This window comes from Salvelinus alpinus, chromosome 19, assembly GCF_045679555.1.
Source record: "Salvelinus alpinus chromosome 19, SLU_Salpinus.1, whole genome shotgun sequence".
NCBI classification, from domain to species: domain Eukaryota; kingdom Metazoa; phylum Chordata; class Actinopteri; order Salmoniformes; family Salmonidae; genus Salvelinus; species Salvelinus alpinus.
The window spans coordinates 4,011,333-4,025,219 of NC_092104.1; the positions used below are offsets into that span (position 1 = coordinate 4,011,333).

Below are 13,887 nucleotides of genomic sequence, written 5' to 3' on the forward strand. Positions count from 1 at the left end.
GAATGAGTAGGTGTGTCCAAACTGTTGACTAGTACTGTATATAAAACAATTATTTGATAAATAATTATTTTGGGCCTCACTATTAGCTATTAGCCTGTACAAATGGATGAAATAACATATTCACTATATTGAACAATGATTAGTTGTTCAATGTAGTGAATACAACTATTTTTTAAATGAAGTTTGTTCTGAAGTGTCTGTTCTATATCTGAGAGATATAAGAAAGATCAGGAAACATTTTAAACCCCTTATTGTTGTCACTATTCTTGTCACAGTCTCCATATATACAGTACTTCCATACATTTGTTCATCTCTTACCGGGGAACCTTCAGACGAGTCTTCTGAGGCCTGTGGACATCTTAGAGCAAAATAACTGATATGCAGGTGTTTGTGAGAGTCTCACCTTTGCACAGAGGATTAGGAAACATTTGTTATATTTTTAACATGTATTTAACCCCTTATTTTTGGCACTGAACAGTCTCCATATATACAGTATTTCCATAATTTTTTTTCAACTGTTACCGGGGGACCTTCAGACTAGTCTTGTGAGGCCTGTGGGCATCTTAGAGCAAAACAACCGACATGTTCATGAGATTCTGTTCAGATATGGGTCAAGTCTTGAGCGTACAGGCTAGCACTAAAACACTTGAAGTATTCATCAAGATTTAGAAGTCAACAAAAAACAAGTATATTTCTCATAACTCACAGATTTAAGTTTGAGCTAAATGATCCTTGATATGACTTTCTTAAAACAATTCCAAATAGCTTCCCTGTTGTTTAAGGCAGAGTGTTGAGGTTCCCTGTTGACGAAGGCAGGGGGTTGAGGTTCCCTGTTGTTGAAAGCAGGGTGTTGAGGTTCCCTGTTGTTGAAGGCAGGGTGTTGAGGTTCCCTGTTGTTGAAGGCAGGGTGTTGAGGATCCCTGTTGTTGAAGGCAGGGTGTTGAGGATCCCTGTTGTTGAAGGTAGGGTGTTGAGGTTCCCTGTTGTTGAAGGTAGGGTGTTGAGGTTCCCTGTTGTTGAAGACAGGGTGTTGAGGTTCCCTGTTGTTGAAGGCAGGGTGTTGAGGTTCCCTGTTGTTGAAGGCAGGGTGTTGAGGATCCCTGTTGTTGAAGGTAGGGGGTTGAGGTTCCCTGTTGTTGAAGGCAGCGTGTTGAGGATCCCTGTTGTTGAAGGTAGGGTGTTGAGGTTCCCTGTTGTTGAAGGTAGGGTGTTGAGGTTCCCTGTTGTTGAAGGCAGGGTGTTGAGGATCCCTGTTGTTGAAGGCAGGGTGTTGAGGTTCTCTGTTGTTGAAGGCAGGGTGTTGAGGTTCCCTGTTGTTGAAGGCAGGGTGTTGAGGATCCCTGTTGTTGAAGGCAGGGTGTTTAGGTTCCCTGTTGTTGAAGGCAGGGGGTTGAGGTTCCCTGTTGTTGAAGGCAGGGTGTTGAGGTTCCCTGTTGTTGAAGGCAGGGTGTTGAGGTTCCCTGTTGTTGAAGGCAGGGTGTTGAGAATCCCTGTTGTTGAAGGCAGGGTGTTGAGGATCCCTGTTGTTGAAGGTAGGGTGTTGAGGTTCCCTGTTGTTGAAGGCAGGGTGTTGAGGTTCCCTATTGTTGAAGGCAGGGTGTTGAGGTTCCCTGTTGTTGAAGGCAGGGTGTTGAGGTTCCCTGTTGTTGAAGGCAGGGTGTTGAGGATCCCTGTTGTTGAAGGTAGGGGGTTGAGGTTCCCTGTTGTTGAAGGCAGGGTGTTGAGGATCCCTGTTGTTGAAGGCAGGGTGTTGAGGATCCCTGTTGTTGAAGGCAGGGTGTTGAGGTTCTCTGTTGTTGAAGGCAGGGTGTTGAGGTTCCCTGTTGTTGAAGGCAGGGTGTTGAGGTTCCCTGTTGTTGAAAGCAGGGTGTTGAGGATCCCTGTTGTTGAAGGTAGGGTGTTGAGGTTCCCTGTTGTTGCAAGTAGGGTGTTGAGGTTCCCTGTTGTTGAAGGAAGGGTGTTGACGTTCCCTGTTGTTGAAGGCAGGGTGTTGAGGTTCCCTGTTGTTGAAGGCAGGGTGTTGAGGATCCCTGTTGTTGAAGGTAGGGGGTTGAGGTTCCCTGTTGTTGAAGGCAGGGTGTTGAGGATCCCTGTTGTTGAAGGTAGGGTGTTGAGGTTCCCTGTTGTTGAAGGTAGGGTGTTGAGGTTCCCTGTTGTTGAAGGCAGGGTGTTGAGGATCCCTGTTGTTGAAGGCAGGGTGTTGAGGATCCCTGTTGTTGAAAGCAGGGTGTTGAGGTTCCCTGTTGTTGAAGGCAGGGTGTTGAGGTTCCCTGTTGTTGAAGGCAGGGTGTTGAGGATCCCTGTTGTTGAAGGCAGGGTGTTGAGGTTCCCTGTTGTTGAAGGCAGGGGGTTGAGGTTCCCTGTTGTTGAAGGCAGGGTGTTGAGGTTCCCTGTTGTTGAAGGCAGGGTGTTGAGGTTCCCTGTTGTTGAAGGCAGGGTGTTGAGGATCCCTGTTGTTGAAGGCAGGGTGTTGAGGTTCCCTGTTGTTGAAGGTAGGGTGTTGAGGTTCCCTGTTGTTGAAGGCAGGGTGTTGAGGTTCCCTGTTGTTGAAGGCAGGGTGTTGAGGTTCCCTGTTGTTGAAGGCAGGTTGTTGAGGATCCCTGTTGTTGAAGGTAGGGGGTTGAGGTTCCCTGTTGTTGAAGTCAGGGTGTTGAGGATCCCTGTTGTTGAAGGCATGGTGTTGAGGTTCCCTGTTGTTGAAGGTAGGGTGTTGAGGTTCCCTGTTGTTGAAGGCAGGGTGTTGAGGTTCCCTGTTGTTGAAGGCAGGGGGTTGAGGTTCCCTGTTGTTGAAGGCAGGGTGTTGAGGTTCCCTGTTGTTGAAGGCAGGGTGTTGAGGTTCCCTGTTGTTGAAGGCAGGGTGTTGAGGTTCCCTGTTGTATAGCAACTAAACCATGTAAATAGATGTCTGGAAACATCTGGGCATACAATAGATAATGTGAATGATAAAGGACAATGGAAGCTAAGAGCAGATTAGAGTAAAACTGTAAAAAAAGTTTAGTGTATGATCACTGCTTGCTTAGAGTCCTAGCCCCAAATGCAAATTAAATTATATCGGAGTGAGAGCAAATCACCTTAGACATATAGGTGAAAGGGCAATATAATATCAATCCATTATACAAGAACAAAATAGTGATTTACAAAATTCCCCCAATGACAAAAAGGGAATATACTTAATTTAAAAAATATTCTACAAGTAAGCATCACCCCCATCATTTTGGGGGTTATATACACTCAGAGGCCAGTTTATTAGCTTTACCCATCAAGTACCGGGTCGGACAACCCTTTGCCTACAGAACAGCCTGAATTCTTTGGGGAGTGGAAACGTTGCTCAATTGGTATCAAGGGACCTAACGTGTACCAGGGAAACATTCCCCACACCATTACACCACCGCCATCAGTACCGTTGACACCAGGCCAGATTGGGCCATAGGCAAGATTATGTTTTTCCACTCCTAAATGATCCAGTGTTGGTGATGGCGTGCCCACTGGAGTCGCTTCTTCTTGTTTTTTAGCTGATAGGAGTGGAACCCGGTGTGGTCATCTGCAACAACAGCCCATCTGTGACCAGTGACTGACGAGTTGCGTGTTCCAGGATGCCGTTCTACACACCACTGTTGTACGCCTGACTGCTGTTTCTGGCTCTCCTGTTAGCTTGCACCATTCTTGCCATTCTCCTTCGACCTCTCAGGACTGCCGCTGAGTGGATGTTTTTGCGTTTTGTCGTCACATCGTTCTTGGTAAATCCAAGACACTGTCATGTGTGAAAAGCCCAGGAGGCCATCTGTTTCTAAGATACTGGAAACGTTGTGCCTGGCTCTAAATATCATACCACGCTCAAAGTCGCTTAGGTTACTTGTTTAGCCCATTCTAACGTTTAATTGAACAGTAACTGAATGCCTGTTTTTATATAGCAAACCACAGCCACGTGACTCGATATCGAGTAGGAGCAAAATCATTTTCGTGAACTGTGTGGTGTACCTAATAAACTGGCCACCGAGTGTATTTCAGAATTGCAACAGGATATTGTTTTCAACCACTTTCTTTCAGTTCAATGGTATCAAACACCCAACCTGTGATCAAAAGAGCAGAGACTATAAGGAGGGCTATGTATGAGGCCGGGCATCCAACCTGCCAGTAAATGAATAGGTGTCACGGAGGTTATGCAAAAGAAGAAATTAGATTTAAATTTTTCCCGAAAAAAAAAACTCCTCTTCTCATTTCTAAAAAGCCAGTTAAGAATGAAGAAAGACATTTGGCCACGGAGCAAATCCCCATTTCTTTGTGTAGCTATTTGAATAGGCCCCTATGTCTCTACCTCTCTCATCGTCTCTGCCTCTCTCTCTCTCGCTGTCTGTCTCTCTCTCAGGTTCTTTTTGTGTTGTAGCTCCATCTTTATTAATGTATCAGCGCCGGGTGCTCCAGACAAGATCCAAGAGAACACCTGGGTGTGCGTCCTACACGGCGCCCTATGCCCTACGCAGTGCACTACTTTTCACCAGAGCTCTATGAGTAGCGCACCGCAGGGAATAGGGCGTCGTGCGGGACACACTCCTGTGTTTGATTTCTCAGACAGCAATTTCCCTTATTAGCTGAATATTCAATTAGACCGCACGTGGCCTGTATTGTGTGGGATCTACCCTGTAAGATCTGGGTTAAACGCTTGGTCACTTCGAAGGGTTTGAGCCCTCCCACATCGTTGACAAGACAAAGTCTTCATGAATCACAAATGGCACCCTATTCCCTACGTAGTGCACTACTTTTGACCAGGGCCCTGTATAGGGAATAGGGTGCCATTTGGGACAGAGGTAGACAGTCGTTTAAACGTCCGGGGGCTGCTGCTGATGTTTGATACTCAAGAGGAGCTTGGTTTAGAAGACAGCACCAAACATTTGTGACTGGTCCTGAACTGTTACAATGACTTACTGTCAGGGTTACAATGACTTACTGTCATGGTTACAATGACTTACTGTCAGGGTTACAATGACTTACTGTCAGAGTTACAATGACTTACTGTCAGGGTTACGATGACTTACTGTCAGGGTTACGATGACTTACTGTCATGGTTACGATGACTTACTGTCAGGGTTACGATGACTTACTGTCAGGGTTACGATGACTTACTGTCAGGGTTACGATGACTTACTGTCAGGGTTACGATGACTTACTGTCAGGGTTACGATGACTTACTGTCAGGGTTACGATGACTTACTGTCAGGCTTACAATGACTTACTGTCAGGGTTACAATGACTTACTGTCAGGCTTACGATGACTTACTGTCAGGGTTACGATGACTTACTGTCAGGGTTACAATGACTTACTGTGTGGGTTACGATGACTTACTGTCAGGGTTACGATAACTTACTGTCAGGGTTACAATGACTTACTGTCAGGGTTACAAAGACTTACTGTCAGGGTTACGATGACTTACTGTCAGGGTTACGATGACTTACTGTCAGGCTTACGATGACTTACTGTCAGGGTTACGATGACTTACTGTCAGGGTTACAATGACTTACTGTCAGGGTTACGATGACTTACTGTCAGGGTTACAATGACTTACTGTGTGGGTTACGATGACTTACTGTCAGGGTTACGATAACTTACTGTCAGGGTTACAATGACTTACTGTCAGGGTTACAAAGACTTACTGTCAGGGTTACGATGACTTACTGTCAGGGTTACGATGACTTACTGTCAGGCTTACGATGACTTACTGTCAGGGTTACGATGACTTACTGTCAGGGTTACAATGACTTACTGTCAGGGTTACGATGACTTACTGTCAAGGTTACAATGACTTACTGTGTGGGTTACGATGACTTACTGTCAGGGTTACGATGACTTACTGTTAGGGTTACGATGACTTACTGTCAGGGTTACAATGACTTACTGTCATGGTTAAAATGGCTTACTGTCAGGGTTACAATGACTTACTGTCATGGTTACGATGACTTACTGTCAGGGTTACAATGACTTACTGTCAGGGTTACAATGACTTACTGTCAGGGTTACGATGACTTACTGTCAGGGTTACAATGACTTACTGTCAGGGTTACGATGACTTACTGTCAGGGTTACGATGACTTACTGTCAGGGTTACGATGACTTACTGTCAGGGTTACGATGACTTACTGTCAGGGTTACAATGACTTACTGTCAGGGTTACAATGACTTACTGTCAGGGTTACGATGACTTACTGTTAGGGTTACGATGACTTACTGTCAGGGTTACGATGACTTACTGTGTGGGTTACGATGACTTACTGTCAGGGTTACGATGACTTACTGTCAGACAGACAGACAGACAGACAGACAGACAGACAGACAGACAGACAGACAGACAGACAGACAGACAGACAGACAGACAGACAGACAGACAGACAGACAGGCAGGCAGGCAGGCAGGCAGGCAGGCAGGCAGGCAGACAGACAGACAGACAGACAGACAGACAGACAGACAGACAGACAGACAGACAGACAGACAGTCCCGCTGCTGCTCCTCAAACCTTTAATCAACAATGTACCCAGTCTGTGTCTTGGTGAGCTCTGTGTAATGTAGATGAGACAAACTCTGATTTCCCCTTTTAGACTCAAGACCAGAATGCAGCCCAACTTGTCCTGTGTAGGTACTTCAGGTAATACTTGAGGTATTACGGCTAAGGCACAATCAGCAGTAGATGGATGGGATGCTCTGAATATACCGAGAGGTTCAAGAGTCCTTACAGCCAGAAGCCTGAAGAGTCTGATTAACCTGGGAAATGATAGGGTAGGACAGACAGACAGATAGATAGGTGGGGATATCAACCCCAAACCACACATGATTAGAGACTTGTTCTCTCTGTGAGATCAAAAGAAGTTCCAATGCAGCGTAGGCTACAACAGCCTAGAATGATCTGTTTCTCTGACTCTAATGCAGCGTAGGCTACAACAGCCTAGAATGATCCGTTTCTCTGACGCTAACTAATTACTGTATAGCACGCTGTTTTTGAACAAATTAGCCACGTTAAGCCAATGTACAAATTAATGAACGTGACGAAAACTTCGGGGTCCCCCTCTGTCAATGTAATCTTATTCGTGATGATCTCAAAGGCTACATTTATCCTAGAAAAGCACCACTCTCCACTCTGCGAAGCTTTATGAATCCTGTCCTTATGATGTTAGGTACAGTGGCCTTCAGAAAGTATTCATACCCTTTGACTTCTTCCACATTGTGTTGTGTTACAGCCTGAATTTAAAATGTATTAAATTGAGCTGGTGTGTCACTGATCTACACACAATACCCCATAATTGGCTCCCGACTGGCGCAGCTGTCTAAGGCATTGCATCTCAGTGCCAGAGGCATCACTACAGACCCTGGTTCGATCCCGGGCTGTAACACAACTGGTCGTGATCGGGAGTCCCATAGAGCGTCACACAATTGGCCCAGCGTCGTCCGGGTTAGGGTAGGGTTTGGCCAGGGTAGGCTGTCATTGTAAAATAAGAATTTGTTCTTAACTGACTTGCCTATGGCCTCCCGTGTGGCACCAGAGATTCTGGGTTGGAGTCCAGGCTCTGTTGTAGCTAAGAAGAACACAGCCATGAAAAAAGAATGGTACCAACACATCCTCCGAGAGCAACTTTTCCCAACCATCCAGGAACAGTTTGGTGACGAACAATGTCTTTTCCAGCATGATGGAGCACCTTGCCATAAGGCAAAAGTGATAACTAAGTGGATCGGGGAACAAAACATCGATATTTTGGGTCCATGGCCAGGAAACTCCCCAGACCTTAATCCCATTGAGAACTTGTGGTCAATCCTCAAGAGGAGGGTGTACAAACAAAAACCCACAAATTCTGACAAACTCCAAGCATTGATTATGCAAGAATGGGCTGCCATCAGTCAGGATGTGGCCCAGAAGTTAATTGACAGCATGCCAGGGCGGACTGCAGAGGTCTTGAAAAAGAAGGGTCAACACTGCAAATATTGACTCTTTGCATCAACTTCATGTAATTGTCAATAAAAGCCTTTGACACTTATGAAATGCTTGTAATTATACTTCAGTATTATATAGTAACATCTGACAAAAATATCTAAAGACACTGAGGCAGCAGACTTCGTGAAAATGTATATTTGTGTCATTCTCATATCTTTTGGCCACGACTGTACACTGGAGTTGCTTACCAAGATGACATTGAATGCTCCTGAGTGGCCTACTTAAATAGGCTTGAAGATCTACGGCAAGACTTGAAATCTATCACATGTATTGTCTCAAGTGGGGGAATAATTACCTAATCAAGATATTAGTGTTTTATTTATCATAAATTTTTAATAAATGGTCGAATTTTTCTCCCACTTTGAATACAGAGTATTTTATGAATATAATTGAACAAAAACGACAATTAAATACATTTTAAACCCACAAAGTTACACAACACAGGTATGCACTGCTACATAATGTATAATGTATAATACAGGCCCTGCTACATACTGTATGATGTTGAATACAGGCCCTGCTACATACTGTATGATGTTGAATACAGGCCCTGCTACATACTGTATGATGTTGAATACAGGCCCTGCTACATACTGTATGATGTTGAATACAGGCCCTGCTACATACTGTATTATGTTGAATACAGGCCCTGTTACAGTATTTACTGTATCAGTATCAACAGTGGTAGGCCTGATCACCGATAACATCGAGACAGCCTATAGGGAGGAGGTCCGAGACCTGGCCGTGTGGTGCCAGGACAACAACCTCTCCCTCAACTTGATCAAGACAAAGTAGATGATTGTGGACTACAGGAAAAAGAGGACTGAGCACACCCCCATTCTCATCGACGGGGCTGCAGTGGAGCAGGTTGAGAGCTTCAAGTTCCTTGGTGTCCACATCACCAACAAACTAGAATGGTCCAAACACACCAAGACAGTCGTGAAGAGGGCACAACAAAACCTATTCCCCCTCAGGAGACTGAAAATATTTGGCATGGGTCCTCAGATCCTCAAAAGGTTCTATAGCTGAACCATTGAGAGCATACTGACTGGTTCCATCACTGCCTGGTATGGCAACTGCTCGGCCTCCGACAGCAAGGCACTACAGAAGGTAGTGCGAACGGCCCAGTACATCACTGGGGCCAAGCTTCCTGCCATCCAGGACCACTATACCAGGCGGTGTCAGAGGAAGGCCCTACAAATTGTCAAAGACTCCAGCCACCCTAGTCATAGACTGTTCTCTCTGCTACCACAAGGCAAGCGGTACCGGAGTGCCAAGTCTAGATCCAAGAGGATTCTAAACAGCTTCTACCCCCAAGCCATAAGACTCCTGAACATCTTGTCAAATGGTTACCCAGAATATTTGCATTTTCCCCCCTTCCCCCGCTCTCCACACTACTGCCCCTCTCTGTTGTCATCTATGCATAGTCACTTTAATAACTACACTACCTACATGTACATATTACCTCATCTAACCGGTGCCCCCGCACATGGACTCTGTACCAGCACCCCCCTCTATATATTGTTATTATACTGCTGCTCTTAAATTACTTGTTTCTTTGATCTCTTATTCTTATCTGTATTTTTGTGAAAATGCATTGTTGGTTAGGAGCTCGTAAGTAAGCATTTCACTGTAAGGTCTACACTTGCTGTATACTGTGACTAATACAATTTGATTTGACTTGATTTGATCGTGTAGAATACAGGCAGGCCATAGAGAGCATGTGTTAATTATGATTGTGCACAAAGCCAGCCACTCTGAATATGATCTTCACACTGTAGCCCTAGCTCACACAATAATTTTCCCCATGAGGAAGCCAGCATAAAGCCGGTATAACGGCGCCATAACGCCAGCATAAAGCCTAAAGCATAACGTCAGCACTTAAGACGTTACACTAAAATAAACTATAGGCACAACGCCATGGCTTTGCGACAGCATTGTAGCTGTGAAATGAAGCTTTATTAAACTGCAATATTCTCCACCTACCACCTGCTGTATTCTCATAATGAGAGAGAAAATGAGGAATCAAATTAGGGGAGAGAGACAGAGGCCAACGCTTTGCCTTCATTTTACAATCAAGGGCTGCAGTCTGGTTTAATTTGTGGAAATCTGAATAGGACAAGTTAGAATGAAAGAGAAAGAATGAGGTGAGGCACACTGGAACAGGAGTAGGTACTGTGTGCTGATAAAGCAATCCTTTCTTTCACTATGCACTGCAAGACCTTCACTATATCCTTGTTTTCTTTCCTTCACTATATCCTTGTTTTCTTTCCTTTACTATATCCTTGTTTTCTTACCTTTACTATATCCTTGTTTCTATTTCCTTCACTGTATCCTTGTTTTCTTTCCTTCACTATATCCTTGTTTTCTTTCCTTCACTATATCCTTGTTTTTATTTCCTTTACTATATCCTTGTTTTCTTTCCTTCACTATATCCTTGTTTTTATTTCCTTCACTATATCCTTGTTTTTATTTCCTTCACTATATCCTTGTTTTTTTTTCCTTCACTATATCCTTGTTTTCTTTCCTTCACTGTATCCTTGTTTTGTTTCCTTCACTATATCCTTGTTTTCTTTCCTTCACTGTATCCTTGTTTTATTTCCTTCACTATATCCTTGTTTTTATTTCCTTCACTGTATCCTTGTTTTATTTCCTTCACTATATCCTTCAACTTCACTATATCCACTCCACATTGTGATTGTGATAAAACTAAATGACATTGTTGCATCTAACTGCTTGTGCTATTGTGTTACTTGGCCACTTTCACAACCAAGTCAGCAGAGTAATGCTACGTCAGCATACAGTTCATTGTTGGTTATTATTGTGTGTAATGACAACCAAACGCTCTGTGTCAAATCAATAATTTCTGTGTATTGTTCAGGAAAAAAACAAAAAACAAGGGGTACTGAATGCGAAACACTGGAAATGAAGAAGAGAAGAGGAGGCAAGGAGGAGGCAATGAATACAAAACAACCAGATACATGCGAAATGCTTTCTAGCACTGTAATATTCAGTCAATATATTAATATCTCGGTGCATCTTGGGACAATGTACAGCAGCATGACAGTGGTTCTCCACCTCATGTATCCAGATTCCGTCCCCGCTGTACTGTATGTAATCTGTGCATGTCTCAGAATATAGCACCCACCCAATACAAATTACAGGAAGGAAGAAGAGAGAAATGCTCTAGTCAGCATATTAAAATTATTACGTTTTTTTATTTCTAAATGTAGGACCCTTGTATGTATAAAAATAAACAGACTACTATAGCCCACGGACAAGCATTAAATAACACATTCGTAAATGTCAAAAAATCTTATCATAAGGAATACATTTTTGAAGTGTCTGTCCCATATCTAGGAGATCAGTGGTGGTCAGTGCCATTTAAAATTGCATCAATAGGTTTAGGCTGCTACATGATAGCCTTTACCCATCATGAGGTTGCTACAACCTAGCCTATGAATGAACGTTTACAACATAGTTGCACAGGTCGAGGTCATTTTTTTGTAATCGAGGTGACAGACAGCGACACATTTAAAAAAAACTTGCGCACTCTTGCCTGCATCTAACTGATCTAGGGTGTAATTAACCATTAGTCCAACAGTTGCAAACGAGAGTTTCTATTGGACAAATTTATGTTTATCCCCGTTGACTTTTTAACAGAATCTGGCCGAATGAATACACCTCTGATCACACGCAAACACAGTTCACTTTCAAAGCAGCCGCATACAAACGGCTACACCATGGTGCTACCCTACAGAGTGCTGTTGAGGCTACTGTAGACCTTCGTTGCAAAACAGTGTGTTTTAATCAATTATTTGGTGATGTGAATGTATTTAGTACAGTTTTATCAAAAAAATTAACGCTTTTTTAATCTTTCACTTTTATTTTTATGGAAGTCACTGAGGAGGATGATCCTCCTCTTCTTCTGAGGAGGAGCCTCCACTGTAGGAGATAAAAAAGGCTTAAAAAGGTTTAATATCCTATATATATCTCCATACTTCCATTCATTTATATGTGTTGCCATCAAATTAATGTTTAATATCTATATATATCTGCATGCTACCATTCATTTATATGTGTTTCCTTCAGACGAGTCCTGTGACACTTGTGGGGGTCGTAGAGCAAAACGGAGAACACCATCGTGTTCGTGAGAGTCTAGTTTTTCTAACCTCCAGGCACCAAAGTTAGTAAGCCAAATCGTTCAGATCCTACAGACATTTTTGCGAGACAACCGATTATTCGTGATGTCTCCCGGTCTGACGAACAACGCTGTAGCTCTGCCATTTATTTCAAGCAGATATCTCTACTGTCACGAATACCACCGAAGGTGGCTCCCCTTCCTGTTCGGGTGGCGCTCGGCGGTCGTCGTCGTCGGTCTACTAGCTGCCACCGATCCCTCTTTCCTTTTCGTTTGTTTCTGTCTAATTGTTTTCACCTGTTCCTTGTTGGGGTTTTGGGATGGGTGTTATTTAAGTTTGCTTAGCCCGCTGGTGTTTGTGCGGGCTTGTTGTTATTTTGACGTATGTGGTGTTTGTGTTCTTTTGGGTTTTCGCTGTCCGGTATTTTTAATAACTATGGTTTTGGGCTTGTTGCACCTGTGTTTTGGGCTTCACCCGTGTTTGTAACTGGTTACTTGACGAAAGGACATTAAAAGCGTTTTTCCCATCCACCTTCTGCTCTCTGCGTCCACACCCATCACTCTCCAGACGTTACATCTACTTTAAACTGACTAATTTTGATGGGGATTGTATTATTATGTTAATTAGATTAATTGGGGGTGGAAAGCCTTCCCAGAAGAGTGGATGATTTTATAGCTCAAAGTGGGGACCAACTCCATATTAATTCCCATGATTTGGGAATGAGATGATCGACGAGCAGCTATAAACACACACATTAAAGGACAGCAAAACACAGTCATTGTAAGCACCAATAAAACACCATAAATCACCCAAACAAACACTTACATTCCTCCACAAATAAATCCTTTAAACGTACCAGAACATCAAGACGAAATGTATTTTTAATTTTGTTCCAGCAATTTGGTGCATTAACACTAGACCCTCCATAGGCTGACGGCCATTGACGTTTGATTTTGTAACTTAAAAAACAGCCTAAAAACATAGCTATGTCCTGCTCCTTCCCTGAACAGAAAAGGATTTACAACCTTCTTTTTCACACCTATTCCCAACTTAACCCACCAAGACAATGTCCTGTAGGACGTTGGTACCCAGCCAGGCTCCAAGACAATGTGCTGTAGGATGTTGGTACCCAGCCAGGCTCCAAGACAATGTTCTGTAGGACGTTGGTACCCGGCCAGGCTCCAAGACAATGTGCTGTAGGACGTTGGTACCAAGCCAGGCTCCAAGACAATGTGCTGTAGGATGTTGGTACCCAGCCAGGCTCCAAGACAATGTGCTGTAAGATGTTGGTACCCAGCCAGGCTCCAAGACAATGTGCTGTAGGACGTTGGTACCCAGCCAGGCTCCAAGACAATGTGCTGTAGGACGTTGGTACCCAGCCTGGTTCCAAGACAATGTGCTGTAGGACGTTGGTACCCAGCCAGGCTCCAAGACAATGTGCTGTAGGACGTTGGTACCCAGCCAGACTCCAAGACAATGTGCTGTAGGACGTTGGTACCCAGCCAGGTTCCAAGATAATGTTCTGTAGGACATTGGTACCCAGCCAGGTTCCAAGATAATGTTCTGTAGGACGTTGGTACCCAGCCAGGCTCCTGCTGTAGGACGTTGGTACCCAGCCAGGCTCCAAGACAATGTGGTGTAGGACGTTGGTAACTAGCCAGGCTCCAAGACAATGTGCTGTAGGATGTTGGTACCCAGCCAGGCTCCAAGACAATGTTCTGTAGGACGTTGGTACCTAGCCAGTCTGCAAGACAATGTGCTGTAGGACGTTG

At 44.0% G+C, this 13,887-nt stretch overlaps 1 protein-coding gene across 1 annotated transcript in view; it reads right to left on the bottom strand.

Annotated features, from left to right (window-relative positions):
* Window positions 1-777: 777 nt before the first annotated feature.
* LOC139545995 (mucin-22-like) overlaps window positions 778-13,887 on the bottom strand; it is a 62,422-nt gene continuing 49,312 nt past the window's right edge. The window contains exon 3 of the mRNA XM_071354259.1: window positions 778-2,884. Coding sequence (XP_071210360.1) covers window positions 778-2,884 — 2,107 coding nt within the window. The remainder of the gene's footprint in view (window positions 2,885-13,887) is intronic.